General features: G+C 36.5%; 1 protein-coding gene across 1 annotated transcript; it reads left to right on the top strand.

The window, feature by feature from the left end:
• The first annotated feature begins 7,991 nt into the window (after positions 1 to 7,991).
• LOC141667026 (chaperone protein ClpB4, mitochondrial-like) lies at positions 7,992 to 16,214 on the top strand. The gene is made up of 10 exons (XM_074473321.1): positions 7,992 to 8,510; positions 9,168 to 9,386; positions 9,459 to 9,696; positions 10,326 to 10,521; positions 11,557 to 11,611; positions 12,302 to 12,452; positions 13,215 to 13,523; positions 13,783 to 14,048; positions 14,143 to 15,072; positions 15,616 to 16,214. Exons 1-10 carry the CDS (start codon positions 8,208 to 8,210, stop codon positions 15,922 to 15,924), a joined length of 2,976 nt encoding a protein of 991 aa, XP_074329422.1. The 5' UTR covers positions 7,992 to 8,207; the 3' UTR covers positions 15,925 to 16,214.
• Positions 16,215 to 17,631: the final 1,417 nt, after the last annotated feature.

Genomic DNA, 17,631 nt, shown 5'->3' on the forward strand with positions numbered 1-17,631 from the left:
GAAGGTAGGACACATGAGAAAGGATTGCCCGACGTTGAAGCCCCCAGCCTCAGGGATGAGCAAAGCTGCCTCCAACTGACCCCTAGCTGCTAGGACCTTCAACATGACTGTTCAGGATGCTGTCCGAAACACTGACGTGATAGCAGGTGCCCTTTTGATAAATTCCGAACATGCAAATGTCCTATTTAATTCTGGAGCAACCAAGTCATTTATATCTCAAGATTTTGCTAAAAAGTTAAAACTTAATGCCATACCCTTACGTGAGATATTACAAGTAGAAATAGCAAACAAAGAAATAATTCCTGTAAATCAAGTACACCCTAAGTGCAAGTTGAAATTAGAAGGGAAGGTCTTCGAGGTTGATCTAATCCCATTTGCGTTAGGAGAATTCGATGTAATCTTAGTAATGGATTGGTTATCCAGTAACAGAGCACAAATAGATTGCGAACGGAAGTGGGTAAAGATAAGAGTGCAAAATGAAAAAGAAGTAGTATTTAAAGGTCAACGACAAAACCAGAAATTCCTGACCATGCTAAGGCAAAAAGATTGTTAAGAAAGGGAAACGAGGCCTATTTGGCTTATGTGGTAGATACCAAAAAGGAAGTACCTGATATAAAGGACATACCCATGGTAAACGAATTCGAGGATGTATTTTCAGATTACTTACCAGGATTGCCACATGACCGGGAAATAGAGTTCGTTATAGAATTAGCACCACGAACGGCACCAGTATCCAAGGACCCATATAGGCTAGCCCCGGTTGAGATGAAAGAACTAGCTTCTCAACTGCAAGAGTTATTAGATAATGGAATGATAAGACCCAGTGTGTCGCCATGGGGAGCGTCAGTACTGTTTGTCAAGAAAAAGGACGGCAGTATGAGATTATGCATAGACTATCGAGAGCTGAATAAGCTGACTATTAAGAATAGGTACAATCTCCCTAAGATTGATGACCTATTCGACCAACTCAAGGGAGCTGTACATTTTTCCAAAATAGATTTGAGAACAGGATATCACCAGTTGAAAATCAAACCGGAAGATATACCGAAGACTGCTTTTCGCACTAGGTATGAGCACTGTGAGTTCTTAGCACCTGCAGCCTTTATGGATTTGATAAACAGAGTATTCAAAAAGTACCTGGATATATGTGTGATAGTTTTTATAGATGATATTCTGATCTACTCAATGACAGAGCAAGAACATGCAGACATTTGAGGATAGTCTTAGAAATCTTGAGGAGTGAGAAATTGTATGCCAAGTTCTCGAAGTGCGAATTTTGGTTAAGAGAAGTTCAGTTTTTGGGACATTTGGTGAGTAACAAGGGAGTTTTAGTTGACCCTGCCAAAATAGAGGCGGTATCCAATTGGGAAAGACCAACTACCCCAACAGAGATTATGAGTTTTGTGGGTTTAGCAGGATATTAACGAAGATTCGTGCAAGACTTTGCTAAGATAGTCGGTCCACTGTCTAGACTTACCCGGAAAACAGAAAAGTTTGTATGGACAGAGAAATGTGAGGAGAGTTTTCAAGAGCTAAAAAGGAGGCTGGTGTCAGCACCAGTGCTCGCTCTTCCCGATGGAAAAGGAGAGTTTGTGATATACAGCGACGCATCGCTTAAAGGATTCAGATGTGTACTAATGCAGCACGGCAAAGTTATAGCATATGCCTCTCGACAATTAAAGGAGTCTGAGAGCAGATATCCGACGCACGATCTAGAACTAGCAGCCATAGTGTTTGCCCAAAAAATTTGGAGACACTACCTATACGGTGAGAAATGCGAGATCTACACAGACCATAAAAGCCTCAAATATATCTTCACTCAGAAAGAACTGAACATGAGACAGATGAGATGGTTAGAGTTGATAAAAGACTACGACTGTGAAATTTTGTATCAACCGGGTAAAGCCAATGTGGTGGTTGACGCCCTTAAGTGGAAGGAAAGACTCAAAATGATAATGACATATGAGGAATTGATTAAAGAATTTGAGAAAATGGAAATTGACGTGAGGACGACCGGTAAAGGAACAAAATGATTATTTGAGATTAAGCTAGTGCCTGAACTGACTAAAAAGATACGAGTATGTCAGGAAAAGAAGATGAGCGAAGAAAGAGGAACATTGACCGGTGAAGAAGTGAGATGCGAGAAGGACGAAAAAGGAGTCATGAGGTACGCGTCCCGAATTTGGATTCCAAATGTGCAAGAGTTAAAGGATGAGCTGTTGCACGAAGGGCACAACTCCAAATATTCAATCCACCCAGGAAGTACGAAGATGTACCGTGACCTTAAGGAATATTATTGGTGGCCTAACATGAAAAGAGAAGTGGCAGAGTGGGTCAGCAAGTACTTGACATGCCAGAGAGTGAAGGCTGAACATCAGCGACCTAGTGGACTATTACGGCCCCTGGAAATTCCAGAATGGAAATGGGAGCATATAGCCATGTATTTTGTGACAGGATTACCAAGGACAAAGACCAATCACGATGTCATATGGATTATCATAGATAAATTGACTAAGTCCGCACACTTCCTACCAATCAACGAAAGGTACACCGTAGACAAGTTGGTGGATATCTACTTGAAGGAAATTGTAGTGAGACACGGCATTCCTGTAGCCATAGTGTCAGATAGAGACCCAAGGTTTAATTCCCCATTTTGGAGAAGCTTCCAAGAATGCGTAGGCACCAGACTAAACATGAGTACCGCTTACCACCCCCAGACTGATGGACAAAGTGAAAGGACTATTCAGACCCTAGAAGATATGCTACGACTATGTGCCATTGATTTCAAAGGAAATTTGGATGACCACTTACCCCTGATCGAATTTGCTTACAACAACAGCTATCACGCTAGCATAGGAATGCCTCCATATGAAGCTCTTTATGGAAGGAGATGTCGCTCTCCCCTATGTTGGGACGAAGTTGGAGAACACAAGATATTAGGGCCAAAGTTAGTCCAACAGACCAGGGAAATGGTGACAATCATTAGGAAAAGAATGGTAGCAACTCAGGACAAACAAAAGAAGTACGCCGACCAGACCAGAAAGGATAGGGAATACCAAGTAGGAGATTCTGTGTTATTAAAGGTATCTTCGTGGAAAGGAGTGATGAGGTTTGGGAAGAACGGGATGCTGAGTCCCGGATTCATCGGACCCTTTGAAATTTTGAGGAGAATAGGACCTCTAGCTTACGAGCTTGCCTTGCCTCCTAATCTGCAACAAGTGCACAACGTGTTCCACGTGTCCATGTTAAGGAAGTACCATGCAGATGCACGACATGTAATAGAATACGAGCAGGTAGATTTACAACCAGACCTGACCTACATCGAGCAGCCAGTAAGGATAATGGACCAAAAACGCGTAAACGATTAAATAAACGTAACGCACTAACTAACCATGGTAAGAAAGTAACCATGATTACTTTATCAAATAGTGAGCTAAGGTTAGGATGATCAAGCAAGCTAGCCAAATAGTGTGCTAAGGAAGCTAACACATGTAGTTTAGCTTGTAAGCTAACAAGCTACTTGGATTTGTCCCCAAGATTTGCAACAAGGAATAAACCTAGAATGCTATACTAGGAAGAATAAAAATCAAGGGAAAGATATCACCACCCCATTTCCTAGAAGCAACCAATAGAAGCAAGCATAAAACCCCTCCACCCCTTCATCTTTCCATTCGGCTTTTCAAGAAGAAAGGAGGAATTCAAATTCAAATCTCAAAATCTAGTCATGGTAAAATCACCCCATTAATTCTCAATCTTCCTAACAATCAAAATAAGGTAAGAAAATTCTTTCATCTCTTTTTATCAAAGTTTGATGGGTGAAATAAAATCAAGAAAGTCACTAGTGAATAGTATGAATAGTAACATCTCTTTGGTTTCTTGATTTCCATGGTGGTTTTAGGTTCTAAAAATCATTCCAAGAACTTCCAAGACTCCACCATCCTCAAGAACACATCTCAAGATTTCAAGAAAGGTAAAAATCTTTGACCCAGCTTTATTTAAGATTCATTTTCAAGATCCATTTAGTATGTAGTTATAAACTTAGTTTTAGAAGTGGTAGTGATGAAATCTTGATATTTAGTTAAGTAGATTTAAGGTTGATTGTTTTTGCCTCAAGAACATGATGTTCTTGAGAGGAGTTTGTGTGTTGATGATGAAATGATGATTGTTGGTGGCTGTGTTAAGAGTTAGGGCATAAACGAAACCCCGATCGTAAACGTAATTCCGTTAAAACCAACAAATCGTAAGTTTAAGTTTCTGCAGAAATTCCCGGAGATGTAAACTGTAGTTTCTTGAAAAATAACCCTTTTTTATGATATAAAATGTTATAAGGATCGTTTAGGCGCTTGAATCGCTTGATTCCGATTTACGGATCAAAAGTTATGGTCATTTTACTAAAAGTGATTTACGCGACAAAAACTGCTACGGATTACGAATTTTGAAAATATAAAGGGTCGACTTAAAAGTGTTCATAAATCACAAAATTTTTACAGAGAGTAACATATTGAGTTTCCTAACTTCCATAAAAATTTTAAGTAAAAATAATGATTTTTTAGTTTTATAAAAATATCGGAGCCGAGGTCGCGCGATTAGAAAACGTAGAATCCATAAGCGGAGCCGACGACGAAAATGAAAATGAACCTAAGATACTTAGAAGAATAAAGCGACCATGATGTGAATAATGACTTAAAGGAATAATAAGGGTAATACAAGTTGAGAGGGTGTATAATAAGTAGCACATGAGTACGAGTCGCCGTAAATTAGAACGGGACCTAACGAAGCGAATTGTGTTTATGGTTATAGATTTCCGAGCGGAACCTAGAGCATCCTCCACCTCGAGATACCCAGGCAAGTTTACGAACCCAACTCCATTTTACTGTTATGTTGTGAAATGATTGTTTTACTATCATTGCATAAATATCATGCTTGCCATGATACGTATTTGTTGAATTTTCGCATAATGTAGCGATGTTGTACGATAAGTATGTATCGTAAAATATTTAATTCCGCTTTAAGCGTGACATATGATTATAAGACCGAGAATCGGTCGGGATTTTAAGATGAAAACCCGGGATTCATTCCGGTGATATTATAGGACGATTACAAGTCCATGATAGTACGTTTTAAAGGGACTTAACGTCCACTTACGAAATATTAAAAATACCTCGAACTTTTATTAAAACGATTTCTCAACGATCATATTACCTCAACTATATTTTATTGTTCGAATAATAAATACTATATACCTATACCTTTATTACGGGAGAAGTATACTCAAACGATCATGTATTTCAAACCCGATTATACATGAAAGATTATTAACTACGTAGACATAAACTAGTTGAGGAATATTATTTTAAATATTCTTTTAGAGAGTAAACTCATTCGAGATTTATTTATTTATCGATTATTATTTAATTAATTATTATTCATAAAGAGTTTATTATTGATTTAAAAATCATAGATCCTGATTTAAAATATACTTACTGATTTCGGAACATCATTCGAATAATTTCAGATTGTCGGTGAATATTATCCCGACTTATTTAATATTTTGAATATAGTTTCAAGGAGAAACTTTTCCCCCTTATTTAATTATCTATTGACAACGGTCAACTCACATCCTTAGTACTTCCTCCGAAAATATTGGAAGTACGTATATACATATATACACTTATATCTTAGTGAGATAAGCTGTTTCTATCAACAAGCAAAACGCTTGGGGAACTTCGATGTGGTTCGAGTTCTCGAGATTGATAGAATTCTTTTAAAGGACAAGGGAGGGGTAGACTCTGGTACTATGTGTGCTAGATGGACTACCAAAGGTACCGCAGGCGAAGGTACTTTGTGTACTCAGGAACTTGTGAAGTATGTGTATACCCAAAAATGGGACACGTAGCCCGAATGCGGAAAGGGTGATAACCGGGTACGAAGGTGTCGTCCTTCTACTAGTAGAAAAGGTTACTATTATCGTATTACGACTGATCATCGTATACGGTGGCTCCAACGAGTGTCCTAATTTCTTCCAATTGGAATTGTGATGCAATACCGTAACCCAAGCCTAGGTGCTGAATTTCCTATTAAGGTATTCGCAGGATAATAAAATCCCCCTAAAAAATTATTTTCATAAGAAGGTGTGTATCACCAAGGGAAAACTATTTTCGAATAAAACATAATTATCATATATGATGTTTTACGTAGGTTATCATACAATCATTTTCATAATGTACATTATTATGCTGGGCATTATAGCTCACACTTATTTTCTTAAATTGACACAACACAACAGTGAATCAAGATGCCTGCCATGAGAACCACAACTAGGAAACGGGTAGGAAATGGTCAGCTGTTCCGTAGACTGTTTGGTGCTGTAAGACTTAATAATTTTTGGGTTGTAATAATTATCACTTGATGGTTGAAATCACTCCAGTCATGAATGATTCGTTTCCAAGACAATAACATGTAAGTGCGTGTGTGTGTGATAAGTGTGGGGTCGTGAAGCGTGCGTATTTATATATTGTGGTGTAAGTTGTGTGGTTGTAGTAGTTTAGAAAGCGTGGTCTCCGAGATTCTTGATCCCGGATTTTGGGGCGCCACAATTAATGGAAACAATTATAATATGAGATATTACTTAACTGATGGAATATATCCTGAATGGTCAACGTTCGTTAAAACGATACCCCGTCCCCAAAGTGAGAAAAGAAAATTATTTTCAAAACATCAAGAAAGCCAATGAAAAGACGTTGAACGAGCGTTTGGTGTGTTACAGTCCCGTTTCGCAATTGTACGTGGTCTAGCACGCTTTTGGGACAGAGCAGATCTTGGGAGAATCATGAGGGCATGCATCATAATACATAATATGATTGTTAAATACGAGAGGGACACATACGCGACTCAATTTGGTCCACTACCAACTTGTGACGATGCAACAAATGGCTTACCGGAACCAAATTTGGGTGAAGAATCTTTTGTCCCGCATGAAACATATATATAAAACAGTATGCAAATGCGTGATAAACGGAGACATCGTTAGCTACAAAATGACCTGGTTGAGCATATCTTCCAGTTCCATAATAATCGTTAATTTTTTTGTATTGTAACGTTTATTTTTAATACCTCCGTGTTTGTTTTTTTAATTCATGTTTTCTTAATAATATGATGCATTAAAATTAAGGATTTTTTTATGATATTTTTATTTATTTCATTTTGATTATTAAAATTTGAAAAATATTAAATAAAAGTTAAAACCCTTTGAATACATATATAATATATAAAAAATAATATATCCTTTTATTACGCTACACTACTTTACAAATTGAAAGCACATTTCTGAATTCTATATATAAAATAATGGGACCTATAAATATGACAGTGGGCTTGCATTGTATTGATATGACCATTTTTGGTTGAACCCCTAAAAAGGTGACGAGGGAGAGAAAAATGGGACGCTGGGGGTGCTCTTAGACCATCTTCAATGGGAGAGCCCAGTTCCTGGTTAATTGGGTTCCGTTAGTAAGACATAACAACAAAAATTGGACTCAGGACACTATTTGATATAATCATAACGCAAAATCTGCTAACCCTCACTTGTACCACTTGTAAATATTAATATTAATATACATAGATCATTTGCAGAGTCATGCTCGGCCTAGCTTAGTGACCCTGGACAAAATTTATTGCCTACTCAAACGCTATACTTTGAAATCGGATCCGTTTCACGGTGTCCAACGCAAAAGTCAAGCCTGTGTTGGAGATGGTATTAGAGCATACCCAATGCTTTCCATATATTTAGAGCCCAATTGATGTCATGTCATTAAAAAATGGGTTTACAGAAATAGGGATCAATACTCTCCAACGCAAATCCCACTTCTCACCTCTAATAGGTCCCAATCGAGTCAATTTTATTCAAAATTAACAAAAATATAATAGAAAACTAAAAAGCAAGAAATGGGTCGGTTCACCGTAACGGGCCTGCCTACTTTACAAGTATCCATTTCACCGGGATCGAGGCACCAACTGGGCTCCCACTGTGGATGCTCTTAAAGTCCGATCCGGATCTAAAACCGGGCTGAGAAAGTTCTAAACAGTTCCAGAGAGTTTGCCACATCCCCAAGAAACTCATCCACCTTAAACCCCTTCTTCACACACACACACAAACCAAGAACAAAAACCAGGGTTTATAAACCTCCATCATCACAATTCACAATCAAATGGCTTCCAGCAGGAAAAGGTCTCTTTGTTTAGCAAGAGGCTTAAGCAGGGCTTTTCTTAAACACCCTTCTCTTAATCATCACCAACATACACACTTTCTACCAAGACTCCTCTCTTGTTCATCTTTTTCTACCAATATTTTCTCTTCTACACAATACCCACTTCCTCATTTTCCCACATCTTGTTTATATTCTTCTCAAACTCACTCTCTTACTAACAATATTAACTCTTTTTCTCCCAATTTGTTTTTTAATTTCTCTTCTCCTCGTTGTTTCTCCACCAATGCCTCTCCCTCTGCTCAGGTCTGCCCTTATTCCTTTCTTATTATGTTTTCTTATATCTCTACTTTTTTGTTTGGTTTCATTGTTTATACTTCTTTTATGTCATGTGTGTATTGTAAAGCTACAAACTTTGTTTCACTGCCTATGTAAACACAACCTGCAAAGTATAATTCGGAAGTACGTATTTTATTTACCAGTAATTTAGAGCTCGAATCCCGTTACCCACGTTTAAAAATTTAATATTTATAGGCTATAGTACAGAAAGGTTAAAACTTTTACCCATTTTACATGAATATTAGTTCAGCCAATTTTCGATATTGTTCTTTTTGTCTTTTTATTATGTTATGTAATTTAATTGTTATAACTTATAGCCCATCAGATTCTTTACCTAAATAGATGCTTAAATCATAGCTCTTATCTTAACGTGCGGGGTACCTGTTCTTTTCAATTATTGATATTGCAAGCAGATATATGTCTTTTGTGATTCCGGTTGTAGGTTTTGAGAGTGTGTCAATTTTCCTAAATTTAGGTCATCATCTCTAACTGAAGCTCGTAGTTGTATGCTTTAAATTTGTTGTGGTATAGTTTTAGTCATGCTGGTTGGCGTCAATGCTAATTAGTCTTCTACTAGCGATGTTTTCCTTCAATCTTAATTCAACTTTTTCCTGCCTTTGAAAGATTAATGATTCAGAATTTACTGAGATGGCTTGGGAGGGATTTGTTGGTGCTGTTGATGCAGCACGAATCAGCAAACAACAAGTTGTGCAAACTGAGCATTTGATGAAAGCACTGCTAGAGCAGAAAGATGGGCTGGCTCGCAGAATTTTGACCAAGGCTGGCGTTGATAATACCTCAGTTTTACAAGCTACTGATGACTTCATATATAAACAGCCAAAGGTATGAAGTGTAAGGAGGGATCACACCAAAGGTTGTTATGTTTACTCTTACACTTCTTGATTTTCCTGGCAGGTTATAGGCGAAACTAGTGGCCCGGTGATGGGTCCAGATCTCAATGGTCTGCTGAGCAATGCAAGAAATCATAAAAGAGAAATGAAAGATGACTTTGTGTCGGTTGAGCACTTATTATTAGCCTTCCTTTCAGATAAGAGGTTTGGTCAGCAGTTATTCAGGAACTTGCAGCTCAGTGAACAGACTTTGAAAGATGCTGTCAAAGCTGTTCGCGGAAATCAGAGAGTAACTGATCAAAGTATGGAAGTCCTGTCTACTTTAACTTTAATAATAATTTTTATTGTTGGTAATTTGATATTTATATGTCTGCTAGATAAGTGGCTAATGTGAATGACCTTTTCTGGGTTTTAGATAGGTAGAGGTCGCAATTACTATAAATATGTATAATATCAATTAATATGAATTGGGAGTGTAAGATAATATATTTGGGTTCATTTATGCGAACTTTTCATGCCAAGAGTATTACAATTTTTTATCTTTCATTGTTTGATGGGCTAATTGATTGTATGGAAAAAAACTGTCAAAAAGCTCACTTTTTGGGTCTTAGGTAGCTTTACTTTCTAACCCATTGATATATACAGTCCTAATTTGTTTTGTTTAATCTAAATGTTCAGGGCCCATGTTTTATGCTTCGCCTTGGATTTAAATAAGCTTAGTTTAATATTGGAATATGGAGTTTTTATTCTATTAGTTACATGAAATTGTTTCTGGTCCTCTACATCATTAGTGAGTGTTAAAATTTGTTTGCATGTCTTCATCTTTTCTTTCATTTGGCTTGTGTTTGTCTATAGATCTGCAATTGTTGCTGCTTTCCCAATTTTTTCTTTCTTCAGTTGTAGATTTATATTAGCTTTGTCTTGCGTACAGACCCTGAAGGAAAATACGACGTACTGGACAAATATGGAAATGACCTAACTGAGCTTGCTCGTCGTGGTAAACTTGATCCTGTTATCGGACGAGATGACGAAATTAGACGATGCATTCAGATACTATCTCGCAGAACAAAAAATAACCCAGTTATCATTGGCGAGCCTGGTGTTGGGAAGACTGCTATAGCCGAAGGGTAAATACTCTGTCCTTCGTCAAACCAATATCTTGAAAATCTGGATTGTAATGACCTTCTTTATATACCCGAGTGCACCGTTTTCTTACTTAATTGTGAATCAAAAGTAAGAAAAACCGATGAATGGGACACCATTCGTCTTAGAAAATCTTTTCTTGACACATTAAGAAAGCCACTTATTAGTTACCTGCTTTGTTCAAGTGCCTTATCTTGTATGATTAATACATATGTTTTTATTACATATTGTTGTTAATTATTTATCTTCTTTTCTCGAATATGTTCAATGTGGCGGTGTAAATCTGATTCTCGTAAGACCATTAGCCATAAAGGGTACTACATAAGAAACCTAAAAATAGAGTTTTGATTAAGATGGAGCAGCTTGATACAGAAATGTCAGCATAGTAAACCTGCTAAAAATTGTGAAAAGCACAAGTGCAATCCTTATCCTGTAACTTACCCGAACATTAAGTCGATTCTAGCTTTTGTTTACTTGGGGCAGGTTCTCACGCTTTACTCATTACACCCATTTGCGAAAAACTTCTATCAACGAGCCATGTCCTTAAAAACTTATTCAATACATTTTTTTGAATCTCTTGATGGTGGAGTCCAGAACTCTAAAAGAAGTGTGAACTGGGAATTGTGCAATTTTGCAGTTTCATCTATGAGATGGTGCAACTGGACATATGTTCTTCTTCCTCCTTTCCCAGCCTAGTCTTAAACTATTTAAACAAGTTTTAGATTAGAGTGCATAATTGAAGTCCTGAATTATGTGTATCTTGTTTCACATATTTATCTATGTGCAAGTGCCTCTCTTGTCATCCTCACACCAGTCAACTTCATAGGGCTTAGAGTGTACAAGGAAAATAATTTTCAGGATCAGTAGTGATTACATCTTTTACCGGTTAAACTATTTTTCAACCATCTTTTTGTTTGTTTATCTTTTACTTTTGAAAAATTATTTGCTTTATTATGTTTTATCCACTTCTACCCGTCACAGTGACAAGGTGGCTTAATTGCATACTTTTGTATCTGCAGGTTAGCTCAAAGGATTTTCCGTGGGGATGTTCCTGAACCTCTGATGAATCGGAAGGTTGTGCATGTTTGCATTTTAGATGCTCCCTCATCCACTGTGTTCAGCACTTAATTGCATATAACATGAAAAAAATTATGATAGAAATTAAATAAACATATCCAGTACTTAAACCTGTAGTCGTGGTACTGATATTATACTGGTTGGTCAGCTGGTTTCATCATTCTAGTGGATTGTAACTGACTTCATATTTTTAGCAACTTACGTTGCATTTCCCTAAAATGATGATTCATGAGAGCAAGTAGTTCGGAAAGGGTAACGCTTCTTAATACTTCTGATTTGGTAGTTTTAAGTTGTGTATCATCTATGTGTTATATTGGAATATATGTTTATTCATTGGTGTTATGGCTGGTCGGCTGATTTTCCCGTAGTATAAACTCAACTGGGATCAAGATTCTAAACTCAACTGGGATCAAGATTCTAAACTCAACTGGGATCAAGTTTCTAGTGGAACAATATAGGCTGTGATACTGAATTTCGATCGACAATGATCAAATCTAACTATAGTGCTTAATATATATGTTTGGTGACTTAAGCTAGTGAGGTATATCATCTACAAGAAGTTATCGCTAAATGCTTGTATTAATTTTGGTTAACAGAAGATGTACTTTATCCAAAGATCTACTGAGTTGGTTTCTTTAATTCTTTTCCATATTTTTTCTTCTGCATTTTTTTGTTTGTTTGTTGCAGTTGTTCTCACTGGATATGGGTTCATTGCTTGCTGGTGCCAAATACAGAGGAGAGTTTGAGGAAAGGCTCAAAGCTGTCCTGAAAGAAGTCACAGCTTCGAATGGACAGATTATTTTGTTTATTGATGAGATTCACACCGTGGTTGGTGCAGGTTAGTGTGTTTCGAAGTCTTGATAATTTTTTAAACACTTTGGGACTTTTTCCCTTGATGTCGCTCTTCTAGTTTTTTTTTTAATTCATACAGTATGCTTGCAAATCTAGGTAGGCGAAGTTTTTTTTGAAGATAATTTAATGCAAAAAAATAAATAATTGCTTGTAACAAATGGAGCTTGGATATGAATAGCTAATTCGTTGATGCACCAACATGCTTTCAAGAATCATTATGTCGGAGACTGAATAATTTACAGTTGGAACTTGGAAGGGAAATATCTTGAGAAATTGGAGTTTTAGAACATATAACTTGTCAGCTAAGACTTTAATAAAAAACACATGTATTTATGTACCTTACATTTGTTCCTCTGATGTTAGAGAAGTGCTGCATGTCATAAGTTGTCAATATTTCTGTTCTTGCAAGTTTTATTGGAACAGCAAGTGGAAACTTTCTGCCAGTAGTGAGTACCACTCGAACTCGAAGGGAGGTCAATTAATGTACATTGTGCAATCTCATGTTGCGAAAGGAATTATCTTCCTTCCTGTCTAGCCAAATTTCTTTGAGCTGCACATACGTAATAATGCTTGATTTTTCATATTTTTTTTCCTGTTTTGAAGTTATTTTTATATCACAAGCCCTGATAATGTGTGCAATGCATGCCTCTTCCGTTTATTTGCATATCTTGGTATTCTAAACTTTGTTTGACTTGGAACTGGAAAATTTAGTAATCTTTTATATTATTATATTGTTCTTTGTGTAAAGGTGCCGCTGGGGGAGCAATGGATGCTGGAAATTTGTTAAAGCCAATGTTGGGTCGTGGTGAGCTTCGATGCATAGGAGCCACCACGTTAAATGAGTATAGAAAGTACATAGAGAAAGACCCTGCTTTGGAACGGCGATTTCAGCAAGTATTCTGTGACCAACCAACTGTAGAAGACACAATCTCTATCCTCCGAGGATTGCGTGAACGGTATGAACTGCATCATGGGGTGAAGATATCTGATAGTGCCTTGGTTTCGGCGGCTGTTCTAGCAGATCGGTACATCACAGAGCGGTTTTTACCGGATAAAGGTAGGGTAACTAAATGTTAATGTTCAGGCCTCCGTTCTTAGGGAAAACAAAATCTTTTTGGTAAGACTCCGTTGTGCAATCTTCTTTCTGTAATGCTTGGTTGTGTGAAGAATATACACTTAAGGGTGTTGATATGTTTTGGGACATGACACCCATGCTATTGATGTCCTTTTTATTGGCCATTTCAAATTGTTTTTACAAGTATCCTATACTTCTGTCCTACTATTATGTTCATTAAGGAATTTCTTTTCCATTTCAGCTATTGATCTTGTTGATGAAGCTGCTGCAAAACTCAAAATGGAGATCACCTCTAAGCCTACTGAGTTGGATGAAATAGACAGGGCCATACTGAAGATGGAAATGGAGAAACTCTCTTTAAAAAATGACACTGATAAAGCATCAAAAGAAAGGTTGGCCAAACTGGAAAATGATCTAGGATCGCTAAAAGAAAAACAGAAAGAGCTAACTGAACAGTGGGATCGTGAAAAGAATCTGATGACCCGAATAAGGTCCACCAAAGAGGAGGTAATTTGTTATGTAGATCCTGTTTTTGGCAATTTCGACGTGAATTGTGTTACGATTGTTTTAATTTTTTCTGACCTTTTCTTCACTTGTGTAGATTGACAGAGTCAAATTAGAGATGGAAGCCGCTGAACGTGACTATGATCTTAATCGTGCTGCCGAGCTGAAATATGGAACATTGATGTCTCTTCAACGTCAGCTTGAAGAAGCCGAAAAGAATCTTGCTGACTATCAGGGTTCTGGAAATTCTTTGCTGCGTGAAGAAGTCTCTGACCTTGATATTGCTGAAATTGTAAGCAAGTGGACTGGCATTCCATTATCAAACCTTCAGCAGTCAGAGAGGGACAAACTTGTAAAGCTGGAAGAGGTCCTTCACAAGCGTGTTGTCGGTCAGGAAATGGCAGTCAAATCAGTAGCTGATGCTATCAGGCGTTCCAGGGCTGGACTTTCTGACCCTAACAAACCTATAGCAAGCGTTATGTTTATGGGGCCAACTGGTGTAGGCAAGACTGAACTGGGGAAAGCCCTAGCTGGATACCTTTTCAATACAGAAAATGCACTTGTGCGTATTGATATGAGTGAGTACATGGAAAAGCATGCAGTTTCTCGCTTGGTTGGTGCTCCACCTGGTTATGTTGGTTATGAAGAAGGTGGGCAGCTGACTGAAGTGGTTCGGCGGAGGCCTTATTCTGTTGTGCTTTTTGACGAAATCGAGAAGGCACATCATGATGTCTTCAACATTCTGTTACAGCTGCTGGATGATGGAAGGATAACGGACTCCCAAGGGAGAACTGTCAGTTTCACCAACTGTGTGGTGATAATGACATCAAATATTGGGTCTCATTACATCCTTGAGACTCTACGGAAAACGCATGATAGTACAGATGCTGTATACAATTTGATGAAGAGAGAGGTCGTTGAGTTGGCTAGGAAAACTTTCCGCCCAGAATTCATGAACAGAATCGACGAGTATATTGTTTTCCAACCACTTGACTCGAAGGAAATCAGCAAAATTGTGGAGATCCAGGTAATAACTCTGTCTCCCTAAATTATTTTGTCTTGATGTAATTGTAATAGTCTTTTACATGATCAAACATAAGGATTTTTAAGTACAAACTCCCGGAGTGGTTTCTCCATATAACTTGTGGTAGTGGTAAGAGAACAAACTGAAGTAGGTTTGTACCAACTGAAGTAGTTCTTGTAAATTTTGTTATCTTAAGTAGTAAAGGGAATTTCACAGTGACCCTAACCCTCAAGGAAGATGGAGTTTTTCAAGTTTTATCTTTGGCACTTGATGTTAGGGCAATGCATCTAGATTTCTGCTGGTCTTTTATTTTATTAAATTAATGAACGTCTTGGATCACATTTAGGGGCTTCTTCCTCATCTACGTGGCATATTTGGATTGTGTATTATTCTGAATCATCATGCTAGAGAAATTGTATAGCTTGTGAAACCGTCAAATTATTCATTCTTCCATGTTTTGCAGACTCGGTGTTCTATTTCTTCTTCCTCGAATATCACTCTGGTGCTTTGTGTTGACTTTGCGATTTTCGTATTTTTTTATTGCAGATGAATCGTGTCAAGGACAGGTTAAAGCAGAAGAAGATCAATCTTCAATACACTAAGGAAGCAATCGAACATCTGGGGCAACTAGGTTTTGACCCTAATTTTGGGGCTAGACCAGTGAAGAGGGTGATACAACAAATGGTGGAAAATGAAATTGCTTTAAGATTCTTAAAAGGAGATATCAAGGAAGAAGACACGCTATTAATCGATGCTGACTTGTCAAAGAGTGAAGATGTTCCGGGTCAGAATAGATTAGTCATCAAGAAACAGGAGAGCAGTTGGGCCGTGGACTCCATGGTAGCAAATAACTAATGTTCATAACCAGAATAAGGTACATAGTTGACGGATCGTTTTGGTTGATTTTCGGGCTACGGAACACACATCTGTATGATCTGAGCAAGAGAGTTCTAGAGTGTAAATGCTAGTAGTGAATATTAGTTTGCACGGTTGAATGTGTTTGTTTCTTGAAGATCTGGAAACAAGAAAGTAAGTAGTGTAGGTGGGTAGCATCATTGGAATGAAGATGGGCTGTAACATAATAATGGTGCCACCTTTCAATGATCGGAACATGTATCATTATCATTTCTTCTTTTGACTGACTACTGTTAAACGTGTTCTTCATTTCTTGAAAGCTTCTTGAGTTGATCCAAATATGGCGTTCTGGGACTTAAAAAAATTGTGTGTCAAAAGCATTAATGTTTTAAAAATATTAACCAACATTGAAGAATTAATTAATTCAGAACAATGTAGGTGAATCCCCGATTTAACAAAAACAAATGTTGCATACCCCCGCTTGTCGATCTAAATTTGTGGATTTTTGTTGGCTAAACTAGTTCTATTCGATCAATTTGAGTAACAACTTGAAATGCTTTGTTGACGGATTTTAGAGCAAATTGAATAGTGATTTATAAATTCAAATTTCGGACAGATTACCCTACCTAAATTCTCTTTCAGTGTGAATTTTATTGTGCACTAATCCAAATTTGGATAACTTAATTTAATATAAAATAATGATTTTCTTATTTGTAATTTTTGAGATTTTAATTTAATTTTTGATTTTTTAATTATATAATTAATAATAGAATATATTTTTAAATTAAAACTTAAAATAATGAGAAAACATAATTTTATTAAAATTTAAATAGAAGTACATTGAAGAGTCAGAAGTGTCGGATCCAGAAGTTGAGACTATTCCGATCGATGAAAATACTCGTTTTCAAGAATACCTGAACCGCTTTAGAAAAAATAAAAAATAAAGAGATACATATTGCACTTAGAAATGCAATAATTGAGCATTATGGGGAAAATATATTAATTCGGAAAATTAGAATATATCAACAATATTTTGTATGTTAATTATTGTAATGAATGTGTTTTTCGCGAATTATGTGCACACTTTTAATATTTTTATCTGTATTTTTTTATTTAATTAATTTATGAAATGTTATATAAATTGTTAATAATTATTAAATGATAAATTTAAGATAAAATTGCTTAATATTATTTTTATATATTATTATATGTAAAAAGTAATTTGGATCACATTATTGGAGTTGGTCAGAAATTTGAATCAATATTTGGATCAGTCGGTGATTCAAATTTGAATTTTTGTATCACAATTGTGAAAAATGACCAATATAAATATTATTAAAACTGAAAATGAATTCGATATTTTACCGAGTAATTCGCCTTAATAAATTTTTGACCTCTTCTTAAAAAATAATAGTATCATAATTAACATTTAAACAATTAAATTAAATCGGGATGTAATTCACGGTCTAGACATTTCATTTGTACTTAACTCTGATCAAAAGTATGTAAGCACCCAATTTTTTTAACTTTGACTTTTGCTTTAAATAAAGGACATGTTTGTTTCTCATTTATAAGTGAATTTATGACTTGTATGTAATAACTTATCGACAATTGTTTGTCGACTCGATTTATATGTTGAATTTATAACTTATATGTTGATAAATTGAATATTAGTAACGACATACTTTTTCTCAACTTATTTTAATT

Source organism: Apium graveolens, chromosome 6 (genome assembly GCF_009905375.1).
Source record: "Apium graveolens cultivar Ventura chromosome 6, ASM990537v1, whole genome shotgun sequence".
Taxonomy (NCBI): Eukaryota; Viridiplantae; Streptophyta; class Magnoliopsida; order Apiales; family Apiaceae; genus Apium; species Apium graveolens.

What these genes read in the sequence shown, in the direction of transcription:
- LOC141667026 (XM_074473321.1), top strand. Translation starts at nt 8,208, where the DNA reads ATGGCTTCCAGCAGGAAAAGGTCTCTTTGTTTAGCAAGAGGCTTAAGC. An exon ending in TCATATATAAACAGCCAAAG is followed by an intron (nt 9,387 to 9,458) that starts GTATGAAGTGTA and finishes TTTTCCTGGCAG; the next exon opens with GTTATAGGCGAAACTAGTGG. An exon ending in AAGACTGCTATAGCCGAAGG is followed by an intron (nt 10,522 to 11,556) that starts GTAAATACTCTG and finishes TTGTATCTGCAG; the next exon opens with GTTAGCTCAAAGGATTTTCC.